We start from the raw sequence: 20,172 nt of genomic DNA, 5'->3' as shown, positions 1-20,172 counted from the left end.
TTCTCTTTTTTTCCCCTGGTGTTTGGCTGGGAAGTTCCACGGGTTTGCCTCAAGTGCTACCAAACTCCTGGCACTTTGCACTGAAAATGAGATTTCAGCAGCGTTTCCTAGAGTAAGTGAGTGCTCCTGGAGCATCCTGGCCTTCCCAGCTGCAGGGCTGGCGGGGTGGGAAGTGCAGCAACCTGCTTTGTTTGCCTGAGCAGGAGAGTTTTTTTAATTCCTTTTTTTTTTTCTTTTTCCCCACCTTGTGATCTTCGCAGACTCCTGGCGAGGCTTGAAAGGTTACTTGGAGAAGGGAGTGGCTACCATTTGTTTAGAAAATAAATAGAAAAAAGTAGGCCAAATACCAGTAAAGTTCCAGTTTGAAAATATTAAACTAACACACAACATCGCTGACCTGAAAAGGTCACATGAAGTGGGAGAAAGGATGTATTTAGAGGGATTGCCAGGCAGGACGTGGGATCTCTCACTGACTTGGCAGCTCTGTTTGCTGTTTCTAATGCTCCTTATTTGCTGAGTTCTGAGGTTTGACGAGATCCATGCTTTATTTTGCAGTATTTACATGGTATTAAGCGAGTGTGTAAATCCATTCAGAGAATAACCCAGGTCTGCCCTGCCTGCTCTTTCCTGCTTCACCTTTGCTGGGTGCACCAAGTAGCCCAGGATGCTCAGAAATCCTGGGAAAAGGGATGTTTTGAGGGGGTTTTCCTTTGGGGTGTGCTCTCAGATAATGAGGTTATTTGGGATGTGTTTGAACTCGCTAAATATGGTGGAATTTGCTTCCAAATTTGTTAGTGAAGGAGAGGAAAAAAACGAGTGCTTAAATTACCATGGAGCTGTTAGAATTCCTGCAGAAGGAGCAGGAAGATGCAATGGAAATGTAAAAATGTCAGCATCCCTCAGTACAGGGTGATTTTTGGGTGCTTGGCCAGCGTGGAGGAGAAACCCCAAGGCAACAGATAAATAATTGCTGCCACATCATCCTCACTGCTGGGTGGGATGGAAGGTATTCCCAGCCCCCAGTCTGCCAGGAGAGCACAGCCAGCTCAGCTGGGATCAGTAGGAGCCTTCAGCTCAACCAGAGCTTGAGGAACAAACCACCTGCTTTTGGAAATGTCTTTGTAAAGCTCGACCTGGAGCTCACCAGAGCTGGGCCCAACAAAGCCCCTCCTTTTACTCCCTGCATCATTTGATGGCCTTCAAAGTTACACTTCCCACTCTGACAAGCCCCATTTTTTCTCCTTCCCTCCCTTAAATCTCCCACTCTTCCTTTCCTGCAGTTTCTTTCCCTGTTCCTCTGGGTTCTGCCCTTCCAATTTCTGCGGGCGGAGGAAGCGCCTTTGTCTGTGAAGAGCCGGGCGAGTTCGTGGCGCCCTATTCAGCTGGTTCTGAATCACATCTCACTGAATTTTTTCCCATAGCCCCGAGGTGGCTGATTGCCCACGGGCAGTGCCCTTGGTGCCTGCATTTTCTATTTATAAGGTGCATTTCAGCTTACCCCAGGAGCCGAGGGAAAGGCTGGTGCTTGATGTCGCTCGTGCCAAGCGAAACCCACGGAGAAACCGTGGCCAGAGGGACTCTGTACAAAAGCTGTCTGGGCTCTGTAGTTTTGCTCACGTGGGTGCATGGTAGTACCCACCAGCTGCCAATGAAAACAAGCCCAAATAGCTCCAGCCCTGTGCAAGTCTCGAGATGATCTGCAAGTGTGCAGAACACAGGTAAGAGAGAGAGAGGAACAGGCTTTGTCAAAACACAGCTTGGGGAGAACAGCAGCTCCTGCAAGATGGCTCTGAAAGGACCTCTGACAATCCCTTCTACTCCCTGCAAGTGCATGAAATTCCTGAAAGGGCAGTTTACAACCCAATGAAAGAAAATTGTTGCTTTTAAAACTATTTGTGGTTGTGACGAAGCGTGGGCGCTCCCCACAACGTGTTGATGTCGAGCGGGGCGGCGGAGCCAAGGACGTGGAAAAATGAGAACCATTCCCGTGCTCCAAGCCAGGAGAACACTGGTAGGAGCAAGTCCTGTGGCTCTGGGTCCCTGGCAGGCAGTGGAAAGCACTAGGAGGACACATGTGGAGGATCTGCTGTGGGACAGTCAGTGGGACTGATGCCCATCCAAACCAGGATTCCTGCCTCCAGAGAGCTGCAGGAATGAAAAGGAATTGGCTTTGTAGCTGATGTTGGGAAGGGAAGGAACAGGCCCTGACAGATTCGCTGGACAAGTTTTTTAATACTTTGTGGCACGGGATGTTTTCCTGCTTCTGGCCCCAGGAGAAAAGAGGAGTGGGAAGTTTCAGAATCAGAGAATGGCCTGGCTGAGAAGGGGCCTTAAAGCCCATCCAGTGCCACCCCCTGCCATGGGCAGGGATACCTTCCACTATCCCAGGTTGCTCCAAGCCCCGTCCAACCCAGCCTTGGACACTTCCAGAGATGGGGCAGCCACAGCTTCTCTGGGCAACCTGTGCCAGGGCCTCCCCACCCTCACAGGGAAGGATTTTTCCTTATATTCAATCTAAACCTCCTTTCTGTCAGAAGCCTTTCCCCCTTCTCCTGTCACTCCATGTTCTTGTAAGAAGTCCCTCTCCATCTTTCTTGTAGCCATCCTTCCTAAGAAAAGAAGCCCTGAGGGCCTTCCTCCCCCTCTTTTTTTCGCAAAAGTGTGTTGCTTGGTTCTTGCTCTGTTCCATTCCCCTCTTTCAAAGGCACGAGGTCCCAGATTTTTGTTCTCTTGCAAGTGGTGTGTGTGAGCTCAGTGCCCAGGACACGTTCCCTGTCTGCATCCTGGCATTTCAATCCCACTGAAAGCTTTCAGAGGTGCCTTGCTGCCTCAAATGCCTTCCAGGTGGATGGAATTCCAGGAGGATGGATTGTCCACTCAGATTGGGGAGCAGTTCGGGGAGGAGTTTGTGCCACGCTCCTTCAGCTGCTGGATGGCAAAGAAATGGACTGGTGGCTCTTCCCTCATGGAAGTGCTGCATTCCAAGGACTGAGGAGGCAAGACATGAACTGGCAGAAGATAAATTGAGGGGGGGCTAATTATATCACAGTAATTAATGCCAAGAGCAAGGAATAGAATTAAAAGGGAAAGCAAAGACAGATGTACCTGAGTATTAGCAGGATGCTCTGTTTATAGCAGAGGGAAAGCAAATATCTACAAGCACATAAAGGGGAAGAATTGCTTAAAATTCTGAAGATAAAGTGTTTTAAAGTATTTTTAATATAATTTCCCAACCCTACTATTATTTAGGTGACTCTGATATTTGTTAGCTTGAACAACCCAGACTGCTGTTTGCAACATTAAGCCTCTTCCCAATCTAATCCACCTCAAATTCCCTGTGTAAGCTGGGGAGGTCTAATCCAGAGTTTGGGTTTCTCTGTGCCCTTGGCTTTCAGAAGCCCTGCTGTGGAGAAGGATTCCCCTGTTCTGCTGCTCTGAACTCTGAACCCAAAGCCAGGGCCGTGTTCCAGCAGCCAGAGGAGAGAGTGGGGGGTTTCAGGGGACAGCAGGAACCAGGTCATGGAATTTGTGGCCTGGAAAGATTTCTGTTTTTAAGAGCTTTTTCGAAATACAAGATTTCCAGACAGGGGCTGCTGAAGAGGAGGGGAAGTTTTTAACAGGCTGTAAACATGTGGGCTTAAGTAGCTTAAAAACTGTTGTGTACAATATCTAACCAACTCCCTGGAGTTTAATGAGTGGTACCAATAAATATGCAAAACACTGGGAGACCAAGGGCAAGATTGGGTTTTAGCAGTTCATTGAGCATCCTCTGCAGCCAGATCTGTATCTAAACTTGTTTAGGATCTAACAGACTATTAGTTTGCCTTGGAGATTTCATGGACAGGCAAAAAGATCAATATGAAGGCAAAGAAATGCAGTTTCTCAGCAAATAACCCCCCCAGGACCTTGTGAACTGATTTCAGAGGCTCGGAAACACCTCCCAGAAATGAAAACTAAGTCGGGAAAGTTCTTGTATCCCATTATTTTCCAAAGGACTGGGAGGTGGTCAGTGTGCTTTAGGATCAAGTCCAAATGATTTTTAAGGAGTTAGGTCTCACTTTCAATGAAAGGAAAATAAAAAGGAAGCAAAGCATAATAGATAAGTGAGGCTAAGCACATATTAAAAACAAAAATCTTTTCAAAGCAAAGAACAATGATCTCTTATCTCCAGAAGGTTCAGTAAATAGGTTAATTCTTCATATTGACTTAAAGCTCTTGGGCTTGATTTATTATCCCTCTTGTTTGTGCAGGAATTTTTATTTGCCCCATAAGGCTTCACGCTTATTCCATGTCCATGTGTTTGCCTGGAATGCCCAGCAGTGGAGAGCAAAGCCCCTGGAGCCAGCACAGGAATCTGGGAAGGTCAGGGCAAGATCTCTGTGTTGTTCTGTCCCCAAACCAGCCTTGTCTGCTCCTCATAAGGGAGAGAATGCATTTGGTTTGCAGAGCATCACTAATTTTGAAATGCCACTTCTAGAAGGGGTAAGATTTTACAGAGAGGATACTGAGGAGATGATTATCTTAGCCAAGCCAGGCTTTACTTCCTAAAAAAGTGAGTGGAAGTGACAGTGTGGTCTCATCTGGCACTGGCAACTGTTCCCAGCCCTGTTCAGAGCCACCAGGAATCAGAACTGTAAAGGATCTGGTTTCTGAAGGAGCAGCTTTGTTTCATGACTGTTCTGACACTGCTGGTGCTAAATTTGTACAATGATTTATCCAGGATCCCAGTGAGAATTGCTGTTTGCAGGCAGGTTGTGGCACTCGGTGCTCGTCCAAGTAAAGAAAACAGAGAAGAAGGAATGAAACAGAAATGAGAATTGTGGGAAGAGCATCTGAAAGGAGCAGCTTTTCTGGGTGGGAGATGAGCTGGGATGTTCAGCAGAACGATCTGACACTGAGAAACCCTGAGGAAACAGCCAATTCCTTCACATCCAGGCTGCTCCCTTCCATCCTCTCCAGCATTTCCCACCCAGCCTGGAGTGGATCAGCCTGGGCCTGGCATTGCAGGCCTGCTCTGGCAAGCTTTCAGTGAGGGGCTTTAAAGGAAAAGTTGCCAGCAACAAGGGGAAGGACTGATTTGGGACAGTGGAAACTGAGGCAAAGGTGTCAGTGGAATTATGAATTTTGTAATTATTTTTAATTTATTTTTAATTTTGTTTCACTTGCAGCAAGAGTTGGGTCCTGGGAGGTCGGGGATGACATTTGGCTTCTCACTAGTTAGTCTGCTCCCCAGGAAGGTGTTTTCATTCAAACCCAGGGCTGCCCAGAATTGTGTTATTCTCCCTTGTGGAAAACACCTCCTGACCTTCACCTTTTGCAAGAAAACAAACCACATTTTCATATAAATACAGCAGGGTTCTATAAAAATCTCAGTTCTGAAAGGTACAGTGAGAAATAGTGGGTGAAACCCTACAAGGTCTATTTTTCAATCTTGTTGAGGAAAATAAAGAAGGGATGCAAGCCCCAAAGTTTAGAAGGATGAACATGGAAAGTTCTCTCAGGTGAGGTTCTTCACTGCAGATGTGCATTTGGTGCCTTCTGCAAGGGAACTGTCACTGGTGAGTGGCACCATCAATAATCCTAAATAGTTTGATAAGTGAAATTGAGGTTTCTGATTAAAACATTTATGGAGGCTGTCACAGAAGTTCGGCTTTTTTTTAATACAACCGAAGCACCAAAGTAAATAAACTCAGCCCAGCTGTGAACCAAGAGAAAAAGAACTGCAAGGAAGCCATTTGGTCATCCCTGGGCTCAAACTGTGAAATTAGTGCTAAGAATAGTTAACAGCGGGACATAAGCATTTAATTTTTCAGATGAGGCCCAAACGATAGGAATGGAAAAACCTGCCTGTTCTCACAGCAGCTTTTAAGGGCTGTTGTCTCTGCAGCCCATCCCAAGTGCCTCCCAGAGGGACAGTAATGCTGTCTTGAAGCTGGATTTGTGTGACAGCCCCAGCTCTGGAGCTCGGAGCCATAAAGCTGCAGTGCCTGGGATGTCTTCTGCAGAGATGCTCCCCACTTGATCCAGGCACATCCCAGGGCTGTTACAGCCAAAGGAAAAAAAACCCTGCTTATCATGGTGCCTTTTGGCTATTTGTCATGTTCTGAGGCACTGGGGGTGGTTCTTTCTGGCTGGGCCATGGTCACACATGAGCTGCACCACGAGCCAGAACGTGCTGAGGCCACTTCTTGGCCGTGCTGGGTGTGACAGGCACTCCAACAAGGAGTCAGATGTGCAGAGTCACACTGGCTGCTGCTGCTGCTTTTGTCCCAAATGCACCACTGAGCACAGCAAGAGCGGGGTGGGAAGGATGTGCTCCCTAAGGTACGTTCAGAGCAGGACAGTTCCTTCTCCACGCTCGTGTTGTCCAGGAGAACGGAGCGTTTCAAGGCCCTTGGAAGCTTTGCCAGTACAAAATGTCACTGAATTCCAATATTCCATGATAACAAACCGTGATTCCCATCATGAAAATCTGCTGCTGCTAAAACCTGGTTTCTTTTTGCTGTAGAAATGTATTGAGTTGCATTTGACAGCTAATAATCAGATTATTTACACGTCACTTTGGCACAATTACAGAAACTCTCGTCTGAATTTCCCAGTGGTTTTAGTTCTCAACAAAACTACACGTGGTTTGTTCTCTCCCCAAAAAAAGTCTCAGCCTTCTGCAGGTTGTAGTGATTCTATTATGGTACTGAGCATCTAATGTCTACTAGAGGGGTTAGTCAGAGCTCTGGGAATTGCCTGGTGCTCAATCCACAGGTAGCAGCCACCACATCCAGGAGGATGGACAACTTTACAGGCTGTGCATTCTCAGAATGAGATACCTCAGAAAATTACAGATATCACCAATCTGCTCTTCAGCAATTAACCTCATCCTGACGTCCTTTAATAATTACAGATTGCCTTAAGCATCAATTAGGTTTATCACCCTTTCAGAAGGTGCTGGGGTTTAACTTCTGTGCAAAATGCCCAGACCTTTGTTTAATCCTGTTGGCCTCACTCCTATCCCGTGGCAGGGAGTTCAGGAAGCATTTCCTTTTCCAGCCATACCACCTTTCAGCATCACAAATCAAGGCTGGAATCGTGCGTCTCCAAGTGGGAAACAGCACTTGCAAACCTGCCTTCCCCGACCCCTCCTCGCTTCTGTGTGGGTTTGCCATATTTATCCCTTTCCCCTGTCCTTAAAACCTGTCCTCACCCCCAAACTGTTGCTTTCTCACCCTTGCCCCGGGCTGAGAAGCCCTGCAAAGAGCTGTTTGCTAGGTGAGAAAATCGGGGCAGTGAAGCGTTGCCGCATCCCCAGCGGCCCTCGCACGGCTCCGGGGAATCCCCCAGGAAGCGTTTGGGAGGGTGGGGAAAGCAGGGACAAGCTCCAGCCTAGTGCTCTTCAAGCTGTGCTTAGGGGAAGAGCTGGGGGTGCTCGAGGGTGTTGCTGGGTGGATCTCCTTGGCTGGTTTGGGCTCTTGGCTGCAGGACGTGGCTGTGCTTTCAGCTGATTTCAAAGGTGCCTGGAGCCTTATAAATCTGCATCCAGAGCGAGGAGAGATTCTCCCGACAGGGGACACTGAAATCTCAGTGTCATCGGAATGGAGAGAATGTTTTGATTTAAATACGGAATGAAGCAACCCTTTCATAAAAATAATCTTCCAGAAACGGGGCATTTTCTCTTTTAGAGCCTTAAAGAGCCACAGTTTCTGGCAGAGGACACACACAAACAGCAGCCCCCTCCCCAAAATCATCCTTTCCCACATGCTGACTAACAGATTAAATAATAGATTTTCTGGGTGGTTTAAATGATGCTCATTGTTTACCACGGGGAAAAAGGGTGGGTTTTTTTCCTGCACACACTGTAACAGGAATATGGTTATGAACATGGTTATAACTCTCTTCCCCCTCAGGCTGTTTGAGCCACGAGGTTCTCCTGCTCCTGCAAACCCCAGAACCTTGAGATTGATTTAGAACTCTGTTGCTATTTTTAATCCACTTGACCAAGATATTTATTTCTTGAAATGATGCTATGTTGATCAACTTAGATGAACTTTCTCCAAACACTGACTGTATTTGTTGCTTCTAAAAGTGTATTTAATCCCACCTAGTTTTTAATGGAGCCCAGGTACTCAAAATTCTCCACAGAGTAAATTTAGACAAGAAAGAGATTTGTTTTTCCCATCTTTCTGATCGAGGTAGTTTTATAAGATAGGCCAAGTCCTAAAATCATACTGAAAACATGGCAAAGTGACCAGAAATTTATTCCTTTCCTGTGTGCAAGCCTGTTATGCTACCTTATGGGCAAGCTCTTGAAAACCACCCAGGAAATTGTTCCCTGTCCCAATTCTAACTGCAGAACAGATATGGGGCATTTTTCAGTGAGGTGAAGTTCCTTATTTAAGGTATTCAGTAACAGCAACAGATATTAGATACTTATATCTAATTTTAAAAAATTAGATACACCTTTATTGTTAGATAAAGGGTCTAATTATATCTCATTTTAAAAATGCTTAATTAAGAGCTTGGGATGCCTTATGCCAGAAAATGTCTAGTTAATTTTTGGGCCTGAAGAACTTTTTCTTAGCACTGCAACTTCTAAAAGTCTGTAAAACACATGTTTTCTTACTAATTTTTTTTCCAGCTTCAATGCTACAGGTTTTACCTTATAAATTCTACCTAACAAAGATGAAACATTTCTCCACTCTACTTGCAACAGAACCAACTTCCAAAGGGATTTCACATTAACAACTAAAACACAAACGGGAATGAGCATAAAAGGTAATTTGTAATAACTGCATGTGTGCTAAAATACTTCAGAGCTCTGTAATTTGCAAATCCCTCTTGTATTTTTGGAGAAGTTCAAGTGTAGATGAAAGAAGAAACAAGCAGGATTCTTGTGTGTTTAGTTTTTTGCAAGTTAAATTTTGCTGCATGTTTAATTATGGCAAATAACTTTCTCTCCAAACTGTTGCTTTCTGGCTGCCTTGAAAACAAAACTTAGCAAACCAAAGATGAAAACATAAGGTTTTTGTGGAATTTCATGCTTTTTACCCATGGATTTTATATGGCTGATGACCTATTCCATATTTTCTTGACACATCCAGAGGGAAGAGATCTTACAAGCCAAGTCCTGATCTCCCAATCTCGTGGACAGAGGCAACTAAACTTCCACAGGTATGTGGCAAAATTGCTTTTGATAAAAACCCTTCAGCCCAAAGGATGCTTAAATCCAGTGTGACTTATCCTAGAACAGGCATAAATGGTGATAGTCCAGGAAAAGTAGAACAAAAAGCATCACAGAGGGGAAGAGGGAATAAATATTCTTCAAGTGTAGTGAAGGGAGGTGGCCAAGCTCAGCTTACATTAAAGCCACGATCAAAAAGTACAAATCCTCGCTCAGTGAGCACAGACAGAGCACAAAGTGCTGCACAAGAGCAGCTGAGCACACCACAAAATCTGTGGAATGTTTGAGAGGCAACCCGGGAAGGTGAGCTCAAAAATGACCCTCCCATCGTGGTTTCCAGCAGCCCCAAAATACCTCACAGGTCCTGTGACACTCCCATTGTCTCTGGACAGAGGAGAAGGGCAGCACAGCAAGTCTGAACATCCCACAGGATGGACTCTTGGAGTGCTGCAGATGGAATTCCCTGGGAAAGGCCATCCAGAGGAGCACAGGCATCCCTGGGTGGTGCAGGGGAGAATCAAACACACCACTGCTGCCTTTGGGGGAGGCTTTGTTCTCCCTGCAGGACTGTTCTGCCACTCTCAGAAAGGCAGAGAGAAACACCAGCTATCATCTTCCTCTGCCAGCATGGAAAGGGAGAAAATCATTTGGAAAGGGAATAAAATAAGGGAAATAACAGTGTCAAACTTGAAGAAGTTTTCCGACTTGCTAAATTCAAGCAATGCCTTGGAACTTTGAAAACTGCGTGTCTGCAGTGCTGAGATCCTTTAGAAATGTCCTAGCAAAGGTGGCTTGGTACTTCCAAAATGAAAGAGCATTTCCATTGTACACTAATTAATTTGAAGTAGGAATGGGGTTTGAAAAGGGAGAGAGAAATTGGTTGAGAGAAAATTACCCTGAGCAAAGAACTGGAGGGAGGAGGAGCCTTTCTCAGCAGGCTGAGGAATGAGAGTGCAGGAGACCGGGAAGACACGACTGCAGAGACCTGCCCAGAGCAAGCACACTGGGAACATCCCCGTGATCCTCTCGTGGAAGCAGGCTTCCAAAAATCTATCCCCCAAGTGGCAATAGCATCACTAAAACCCTCCAGGAAGGGTGCCAATGGCTGCTGCCAGGGTGCTGTCACTGCACCACTGCAGTGCTGGAGGATGTGTTTCGTTGGGAGCAGGTGTTGGCACGGGGAACAAACCCAGCCCGTGCTCTCTGATGCTCCCGACTGACAGCTCCCATTCCTTGGGTGGTTCCCTGACTCGCAGGATGCCTGTGGCTGAGTCTGCAGCAGGTACAGGGAATTCCTCAAAGGGAGAGATAAATGCTCTAAGCCTTTTAATGGGGTGCCAAGTACAGGGGGAAGCCAAGTCGGGATCAGGCATAAGCACATTCTTCCCCTTCGCTATCTGGTGTTATTCCTGATTGCGCCGTGGAAAAGACCTCCAGCTTAGAGAGTGGAATTCTGAAGGAGGACAGATGGCTGGAGGCTTGGACTTCTTCAGGCCATGTGCCTTCTGAATCCATTTGCAATGTTTTGTCTGTCAAAACATGAGCCTCCTCCGAGCTACTAAGGAAACAGGCTTTAAAATCAACAAATCCAGCCCACGAGGATGACAGTGGATGGGACTACTGTACAATCCCATTTTCCTGGAACGAGGAGCCATGAGAACTGCTAATGAGTTTACTTAAACTGGGAGTCTGGGGCTTGCCTGCACAACCCCAGTTCAGCAGCTAAGGTAAATAATACAGCTTTGGGAGGCTCGCTTGCCTCTAGGACACTTAGCACCATTAGCAAAGGGGAGGGATCTTTAGCTGCAGCACATGGAGCATATTCCTGCAGGGTCAGGACAACGGGAAAGCAGCAACTCACTAAAAGAAGGAAAGCAGCTGCTTGTATTTATGCTTGTGATGGATGCTCCCAGCGAAATGGTCAGACAGAACAGGGAATATCCATCCAAGGTCTTGACATGACACTCACAGCTGTGCAAATAGCGCACATGGGGAGATGATTCACAGGGACCAGATTTCCAAAATGCCCCAAACCAGGCCCTCAAAGTGAGATGTTTTTTTTGTGAGCTTCCCTCTGGGCCCTCGAGAGATGCTCCAGAAAGGGCTCTCTGCAGCAAAATGCAGCAGTTTCACAGATTAACAGCTCGAACAATGGGTTCAGGATGGGCTGAGGAAAGACAATCTCTGCACGATGCATCCAAATTGTACAAGAAATTAACTGGCATCTGTGAGCAGTCGGGACAAAAAGCTGTCAGAATGTCAGCTTGTGTCCTTCTGTGGATTCCCTTGGACCTGCAACATTCCTATGGCTTGTCCAAGTGCTTAATATTCAAATGGCACGTGTAGCCAGGGTTCACATGTCTGTGTTTGCTCAGGAGCCTGAGGTGGCTCCTGCTGGCAACAAGTGCTCCCCACTTGCTGAAGTTCTGCAGCAAACAGGGACATATGAACTGAGCTGGCACTTGGATGAACTGATGACATCCTGAACCACATAACAAGGCCTTATTTTTCCTATCACAGCCTCTCTCCTCACCACATCCTCCAACCAAACAGGTCTAAGTGCTGTTCAGAGAATCACAGAATGGTTTGGGTTGGAAAGGACCTTAAAGATGATCCAGTGCCACCCCCTGCCATGGGCAGGGACACCTTCCACTAGCCCAGGTTGCTCCAAGCCCCATCCAACCTGGCCTTGGACACTTCCAGGGATGGGGCAGCCACAGCTTCTCTGGGCAACCTGTGCCAGGGCCTCCCCACCCTCACAGGGAAGGATTCCTTCCTAATATCCAATCTAAACCTACTTTCTTTCAATTTAAACCCATTCCCCCTTGTCCTACACGTCCTTGTAAATAGTCTTGCCCAGAGAGGAACAACCCTGGAACTGAACTTGTCACACCTCAGGCTCTTTCCAAACCAGTCCTGAGGCATTTTTTAAGTACTCCTTACATACAAGAACGGGGATAACTTGGGGTGATGCAATACCTTACAAAAAGCTCTCCAACACGTTCCTGGGCTCAGCCTAAGGAGTTATTACAGCTGTATTTTAGGTTCTGTGTTAGCAAATAGCTTTAACTCATAGGAGCAGATCAGAACTTGGTGCAGAGGCTCCAAACTCCCCTCTGAGGGGCTCTGGGCTCCCTGGAGTTCAGCCCTGAGCACTGGAATGCTCGTTAGTGCTTGTGGCACATTAGTGGCCCTCCTGCCGTGCATTCCAGGTTTGGTTCCCTCTGAGCCGGACCTGCAAAACGTTCCAGGAGCCCTCAGGGAGGGCAATCAAAGCAGAGTAAGTGGAGCTCATTAGGAGCTGCATTGCAGAGCCACCTCCTGTGCCCCAGCCAAGATGCCAGGGAAGAGCTGCCAGAGGCACAGCCAGGGCAAGAAAAGGGCACCTGCACTCACCCACCTCTTGTGTCCTTTGTGTGCCACTTGCACATCCCTCACATATATATATATATATATATTTAATATAAAGTGATTTCTGACTGAAAAAGGACATCGTGAACTGCTCCTCCTTGTCCCTCCCTCCTTAACAGAACAAAGGACTCTAGAGATGCAAAATGTAGGCTTATTTGATTTATTCACACTTAATTAACTTCTTGAATTAAATGCATAGCTTGAGTATGGTAAATTACTTCGAAAAGAACCAGAAAACTTAACAAAAAAATCCCTGAGCCCTACGATGAAGAGAGCCCTGAAATGATTTTGCAGGGGAAAAGTAACCATAGCACAGAAAACAAATTCATTTCTTTCCTCCCCCCATAGAGAAGGAAAAAAACAACCAACATCCACCAAATCTAGGCAGAACTCCTTGGAAAAAAATGTCTCTGCCATATGAGAAAGTATTGATCTCTTGTATTACAATCTGCCTCCCTCCTGTCCTTCACATTTGCAGTAGCACAAAGGGTGATAAACAGACTGGAGAAATATCAGAAGCTCATTTAGCTGAGGAGCAGAAAACCTGCTTACTTTATTGCTTGTATTGCCAGCATGGGAGCAAGGCAAGAAAAATAAGTTCTTTCCCCCTCTCAGGTTTACAGGTTATTTGGTACCTTTGTTTGGTCCCTTTTTTTTCATTCCAGTGTCATTAACATTCTAGGAAAAGCCAGTATGTTCTTGCAGACTAGGTTTGACAAAATCGAATTAATTGGCTGATTTGCCTTTGACTGCAATAGGAACAGACTCAAATCACAGTAAAAAACAACCCAGTCTTGTATGAGGCACTGAGTGCAGCTATTTATGGTTTTTATCAGGCAAGAAGTGTCTGTGAGCGTGAGTCAACTCAGTTATTTGCTTAAAATTCTTTCTTACTCTGTTTTTTGCTCCTCCCAGTTACAGTGATCCTCTCACTGGTCTGGGCATCCCAATGCCTTCCTGGGCCACATCTGGGAATCTGCCTTGGTGACCAAATCTAGGAGTGGCAGTGAAGTGGGAAGTGGTTATCCCAGGATGGGGACAGGGGGCATTAGTTAAGGTCATAAACTCAGAATTTAAGGCCCAGTACAAGTGTTGAAGTTGAGGCACAACACTTGAGGCTCTGTAGAGTTCCTGCATAAGAGATCTCCCTCCAGAATAACCTCCCCTCACCTTTGCATCATTCTGGGGGCTCCTGGCACTCACTTCACAATTTCCCAGGAAATTTTTACTACCTACACCTTTAACACCCACATGTTTCCAAACACTAGTAGTTATAAAAATGTTCTATTTCAGCACTTCAGAAACAGGACCGGTACATTTATACCTATTTACTCCAAGCCCAGGAGTGTGTTTGGCCTGTGCTACCCCCATATTCCGTGTTTAAAGGGAGTGGACACTGGTGTTCAAACAGAAGGCCCCTCACACTCCAGCATGATGTCAGTAATTCAGCTCCTCAGAGCGTGTTATTGTTTTAACCAGAGGTCTCCACACTTTCACATGGGTTATAAAATACTTAGTGCTGCTGGACTGGAAGGAGAATGTCATACATCTGCAAACAATTAGAAGGAGCTGGACTTCATATTTGATTTACTAAACAATAAAACAAGCTGAAGTGTGACTGTATCTGTAAGTTACACTCCCTGGGAGCCTGGGGCAGTTATCATAGCAAAGTCTTTTAACCATAATTAAATAAATCCGCACTGGGACCATTGCTGATCAAGATTATCTTTTATAAGATATTTTCAGCAGTGAAAAGCACGAAGATCATGAGGTTGAACGCAGGCTTTAAGTGCTCCAAAAGTCTTTTATCCTTTCTTTCAAGCACACTGTCCACTGCCCCTTTTCCAGCTGGAATTCATTCAGTACGATACATTTCAGCTTTTAAGCACTAATATTTCCATGCTTTCTGCATTTAGATTGAAATCCTGGCATGAGGAAATGAGTAGCAAAACTCTTGATTCAGTCAAGCCCAAGATTTCAGCACAGTTTGTGTGCTTGGGTTACAACGTTCTGGTGCTGTAACAACAGTTACTTGTTATAAATTAACCAGAGATTGTGAATTGAGTAGAAATATTTAGTTGCAAGTTTCAGTAAAGTAATAGCAATGCATCACCACCAATCTTCTCCTCACCAAAACAGAAACCTCAAGCAGTTGTCGGTCTCTAACTCCCAACCTTTATTTGGAATACAAGGTATTTAACATGCTGTTAGTCTTCCCTACTCTATCCCAAATTTACACCCCTAAAACCAGGGCAGCAAAAGGGATGGTCATGTTTGGAAGTTTCCTAGCATTTCTCGCATTTTTTAATCAGACCAAAATGTGTTATGTGCTAAAGCTGAAGCAGTTTATTGTGATTCACCAGGGAGGAGGAGTGCCAGGAGCATCACCTGAAAGAGGGAGTGCCAGCCCAACCCAGGAGTTCTGCTCCTGGTTCTGCCCCTACTTCGCCAAGTTAAACTAAGAAAAAAAAAAAAGTAATTTTCCATCCTTAGCTCTGATTTTCTCTTGATAACCCCAAGTGAATGCCCAGAATTGAGGGGATCACGGCACTGAGCTCCTGCTTGCTCTGTGCCTGACATTCTTGAATTGGGGTGACAGAAAACGTTGAACGTGAGCAGATAAGCCAGAAATGCAACTCTGAGGCTTTGCCTACAAAAATAACTTCTCCATGATGATTACTGTGCTCCAGAATGACAGGGAATTTACTTACTAGTGATAAATAACGTTCTGTGTACACGAATACCAGGGAGAAGGAAACTACCACTGTACATTACAGCTTGCCCTGATTATAGTCACTCAAGTACTATTTTATGTGATTATACTGTTACAGGCCACAAAGTGGAAAAGATGAACCATGAGGTCAAGTTTTGCCCTCTGTTTTCAGGGGTATCCCACTAATGTGCTTGAAAAGCAAGTTTGGGACCGAGGAGTAGAATATATTTTTATGAAAGAAAACAAAACAGCGGCCGAAACATTTGTTACTTCAGCAAGTAGAAGAGTAAACTATTTATATGAAATAATAAATGGAAGAGTCTTAGTTTACAGTAGTGCTTGTGAGTCTGGTTGCTGAATGCATACAATTAACATTGCTAATGCCCTGAGAATTTTTGGCACTGTGTGTGGTGTATGTACACTCAGATGAAAGCTCTTCATTGCCATAGTTTCAAAGAGTGGCCAGGCTATGACTGGAAGCGACCTGGCAGGGTCTGCCCAGAGCTACTTCCACAGGGATCACAAGAGCACGAGCTGTTCAGATGTTTGGTTCCTACCACTGGAGAAATATTCCTGACCCAGGATGAAAGCACTGGACCCTCCTGCATTGCAGGAGTTCACCCAGTGGTTATTTTTTGTCCCATTCAGCATTCAGTTCTTGAAAAACACAGAGTTCTGCAAACCTTTAGGAACTGTTTCTGACTTGCCTGCTTTTTTCCCAGCCCTGCCTCTACTTGACATACTTAGTACAACACAAAATGCTGGACTAGGGTTGCCCTGAGGGTTGTTTTTTTTTTTAGGAGCTACAGACACCAGAATTAATTCTAAATAGATGGAACAGACTGTAAGGCTGCACCGAGCTGCACGGTCTGTTCCTTGCTCAACGCCATGCCCGTGATTTATTTTACGTATCTCCAGCGTGCACAAGTCCAGTTCAATGGAGAACAACCCCTTCTAGCCAACGGGACATTCCAGGCTGTCACTGCCCAGGCAGTGGATTGTTGTGCCCCCCACTGTGATCGTTCCAAAATCCAGCCTTACCTTGGCACACGTTGTGGTCGCTCTGCTCGTACCCGGCCGCGCACTGGATTTGGTGGGTTGGGTTTGGGGGGGCCCGCTGGGGGTCGGCCGGGGTCCGGCGGATCACGTTGTTCCGACCGCTGGTGGATTCGGCCGCTGCCTCTTCCCGCTCATTTACAATAATTTGGGCCGTTCTGGGTAGACAGAGGTATCCTCCATAGTGGTTAACACATTTCATCCCACCTTTACATGCATCTGGGACTATTTCACATTCATCAATATCTGTGGTTAGCAACAACACAAGGCATGCTTTTAACAGGCGGAACCTCCTGCAACAGCCACAATACAAACAAAACAACCAGATGTGCACACACGGCCCTCCCTGCCCGAAACAGGGGGTGCAACGACAGTGCTGAAACGATACCGGTGGCGAGTCTGTCTGCGAGAATGAGTCACTGTACCTTTGCACCGCTGCCTAATGGGATCCCACTCGTAGCCATCTGTGCATTGCTGCAGAGGAAGACAAAAGAAACAAAGAAATTAGGCTGCTCGGGATTCTTTGTTTCGGAAGGATAATCAAGTGCGTTCAGTGAGCTCACAGTTTGACACCGAGGGAAAAGCAATGTTTGCATACCTTGGTAAGATAGAAAACTGGCTGTGGGTAATAGCTATGGGTACAGCACTGGGGTTTGCATGAACAACAAGTCTGGGTCTCTTCCAACTTGGAATATTCTGTAATGTACAGAGAGAGGCTTGGTCTCGGGGGGTTCCCGAGGTATTGTTTGTTGTGGGTAGGCTGGTTTTATTGGGGCTGGAGAACTAAGTGAGCAAAGCATCACTTTCTCCTTGCCCTGTTCTCATACACTGTTAAAGCATCTGTCCTTTGGCTTGACTCAGCTGACCAGTACGAAAATCCTCTCAGGAAAAAAACGGCAGGTTTTTCTGAATTTTGATCTTGTTCACAGCCTTCCAACAGGTGAACATGATTCATTCCCAGGGCCTGGGGGAGGTCTGTGCCCCTGGCCTTCATCCTCTCTCCCTTTAGCACTCTAGCAATGGGGAGGGCTCCCATGATGGCTGGGAATTCATTCACATGCTTTTCAATCACGTGACTCCAGGGGCTGCCGTCGAGGAAGGACAATTTATATTGTGAGACACACAATAAACCGTTGGAGTTTATAACAGCAGGACTACTTATTTATACAAGACTTTGCAAAATTCAAACAAGTCAAGGCTCAGCAACTCCTCATATCGATGCAGACTAGCAAGTTCAGCAATAATTTTAAATATTCTGCCCTGCATCTTCATTATCCTTCTGCCCAAAACCATTACATTGTCTAGAGCAAAGTCATTTTAATCCCAGATCGCAGTTGCAGAAACTGAGTAGCAAAGTGCTACCAACTGCAGCAGAAACATTTAAAATATGAGACTCTCAGTGAATCAACGGGGCTGTGCTGTGTAGGTGCATCCTGTGCTGCTCAGGATATTGGTTTAATGGCCCCATACAACAAAAGAATTCAGTCGGCTAATGGAATTAGTCACAGCCAAGCAAGCTCGATCTTGTTGCTACTCCTCTGCTGCTCAGGGACTTAAAAGTGACAAACTTGACCTTCTGATGCCAAGATGCACGTGTTCCACGTACTCTCCTCAAGTTATTTTGAGGAACTTGTTACTGACTCAGCAGCGGGACTGAAAATGTTCTCTTTGCCTTGCAGGTGACACCAGCGACTTGGCAGCGAGCTGGAGCTTTGAAGGCTCTTTCTCCCAGAGGGGTAAGCGGCCATTCCCTAAAGGAATGACTACATGCTGAGTTGACAACACCAAAGTTACTGTAGCTATGAAAACGCAGACCCGAGGGGAAACAGCTAATTCATGCATTTACTGAATCACCCGATTCCTGTTAATGCACAACAGAAGTACTGTGTGTTTAACTGCAAGGAGCCAAGTCCATCTATTACTGCAGCCCAAGGCACTTGTACAATAGCAAAGGATTTGGCCCTAAGTGAATACAATGTTTGCATGAGAAACAGTAGCATCCCAAGAGTCAAAGCTCCCAAAGCTCTAAGCTTTTTGTTTCATCTTGCACGGCTGGAGTCTAATGATCATCGGAGCACCTAAATGTTATAAACTCTTTGAAAATGAAGCATAGGTACCCAAGTTATATAGACATGCTAAAAACTTTCAATTGGTATAATCAGAATTTTATAGGCTTATCAAAAAACGCTACTTTATTTTTAAAAAGGAGCATGTAATAAATGCATTAAAGGAGGAGGGGGAGGATCCCTGTTTAGTCTGGATTTTCAAAAGATACTTAGATCTTCAGTTTCCACTTACACCCAGGGACTTGAAAAAAAGAGTAAATCACAGAAGCCTCTGAATAAAAGTACTCCCAGCCTTCAAACCCCTAATGCTCCCTAAAGCCCGGTGTTAAAGTATTTTATGACTGACTTCCTGATGCTCACTTGAGGCTTCTTTAAGCCCCGACTTCTACCAGAAGGTCCAACTCTGCAATATTTACTTGCTGGAGCCATCCCACTGACTTCAGTGGGATTACTTGTGTAAGTCCCAATCTCAGGCTTTGGCTGTGGTTCTCTAACTTTTTGCATGTGCGCAGAATTTTCTGCTTGTGTGGCATTGCTGATGGCTGTGCACACATCCAGAGGTCCACCCATATGAAGCAAGTTGCAGGGATTACAGCTGTAATCAGATGTGAAAATGTGGGTTTTTCCCCAGCCCAAGCCGATGTAATTGTCACTCCTTCCATGACATGCATTATGCGAGCCAAAGGCTGAACACGAGCACGTTTAAAAGAAAAAAAAACTTAAAAAACGCCTTTAAATCTCTTGCCCTGGCACTTGGTTGCAAGCAGAACCTATTTCCAGTACTCCTGTACGATTTTATCAAGCCATGCAAAAGCAGCGCTCAAAAGCAGCTCAGAAATGAACAGTCCCGTGATCACTGCAGGACTCAGATGCTTCATTAAGAGCCCCGAATTTGGAAGCGCTTACATTTTGCTAAAAGCAGCTTGAAATAACCTTAAGAAAACACTAAAGAATGTTCGACCTAATTATCTGTCAAATTCCATATATTTCAAGCGAAGGTCCTAGGGTCCCTGTCTTTATGAAAATGGATTAAAACAATATTAAAACCTCCTAATTTTGCTCGGTCCCTCAAGGTGAGCACATAGCTAAACTTTTCAGAGCAGGCAGTCGAAGCCTATTTTGCTCAATCCTGTCAACTTCTAAACGGTGTTTCAGGGCAGGAACGGCTCATTTTATGGTTAACATCCGAACTCCACGACCTCTGCAGCACACGCTCTACCCTGGCAAGAAATTCGGTTTTTCCTAAGGGTCACTTAGAAAAGAATCCCCGCAAAGCAGCAATTAAGTTCCGACTCTATTAAACCTTACCGTGTACGTTATGGTTTCCTCAGTTTCCTGCGAATGTACTGTAATAAGAACGAGAGCAGCCAAGAACATAGCTGTCAACATCGTGAACCTTGAAAGAGAGGAAAAACAAATCAAACGGGAGTACTTTGGGCGGTCTCCATCGCCGGGGGGAGGCAGCGGCACCGCCGGGACCGGGCTGGGAGCGGGGCGCCCACCCAGCCCCTACCTGGGAGAGGCGGCCGGGCGCTCCCGCCAGGAGACGGGGAGGCTCGGCCGCCCTTCCCAGCCCGGGGGTTTTATCCAGCCGGGAGTGTGGGGGGGCGGAAATAACCAGTCCACGGAGTTTAAAACATCCCGAAGCGGGAGCGGCGCCGGGCGGAGGGCGCGGGCAGCGGCGCACGCTTTGGGGCGGAAAAGCGATTTTTTCGGTCAAAGCAATGCTGGGGGGTGGGGGGGACACGCCGGGC

The 20,172-nt window shown here is 46.1% G+C and overlaps 2 protein-coding genes across 5 annotated transcripts in view; one reads left to right on the top strand and one right to left on the bottom strand.

Annotated features, from left to right (window-relative positions):
• The window catches only part of CCDC85A (coiled-coil domain containing 85A), a 190,049-nt gene that overhangs the window by 37,149 nt on the left and 132,728 nt on the right, over window positions 1-20,172 (top strand). For 2 of the 3 annotated variants that reach the window (XM_027693255.1, XM_027693256.1), the window contains exons 4-6: window positions 8,630-8,766; window positions 9,093-9,162; window positions 18,032-18,088. The gene's annotated coding sequence lies outside the window, so the exon portion shown is untranslated. Of the gene's footprint in view, window positions 1-7,234; window positions 7,264-8,629; window positions 8,767-9,092; window positions 9,163-18,031; window positions 18,089-20,172 lie in introns of those variants that run through there. The other variant, XM_027693258.1, reaches the window with a different exon arrangement.
• The window catches only part of EFEMP1 (EGF containing fibulin extracellular matrix protein 1), a 41,907-nt gene that overhangs the window by 21,499 nt on the left and 236 nt on the right, over window positions 1-20,172 (bottom strand). Inside the window, exons 1-4 of one of the 2 annotated variants that reach the window (XM_027693265.1) lie at window positions 19,932-20,027; window positions 19,727-19,814; window positions 16,778-16,826; window positions 16,338-16,598 (exon numbers count right to left, since the gene is read on the bottom strand). In XM_027693265.1, coding sequence (XP_027549066.1) covers window positions 16,338-16,598; window positions 16,778-16,826; window positions 19,727-19,807 — 391 coding nt within the window. In that variant the 5' untranslated portion in view covers window positions 19,808-19,814; window positions 19,932-20,027. Of the gene's footprint in view, window positions 1-16,337; window positions 16,599-16,777; window positions 16,827-19,726; window positions 19,815-19,931; window positions 20,028-20,172 lie in introns of those variants that run through there. The other variant, XM_027693266.1, reaches the window with a different exon arrangement.

The sequence above is a fragment of the Neopelma chrysocephalum genome, unplaced genomic scaffold (genome assembly GCF_003984885.1).
Source record: "Neopelma chrysocephalum unplaced genomic scaffold, ASM398488v2 Primary Assembly neopelma1_91, whole genome shotgun sequence".
Taxonomy (NCBI): domain Eukaryota; kingdom Metazoa; phylum Chordata; class Aves; order Passeriformes; family Pipridae; genus Neopelma; species Neopelma chrysocephalum.
Note: the sequence above shows the minus strand (reverse complement) of the source record. Positions and strands in the feature narration are given on the sequence as shown.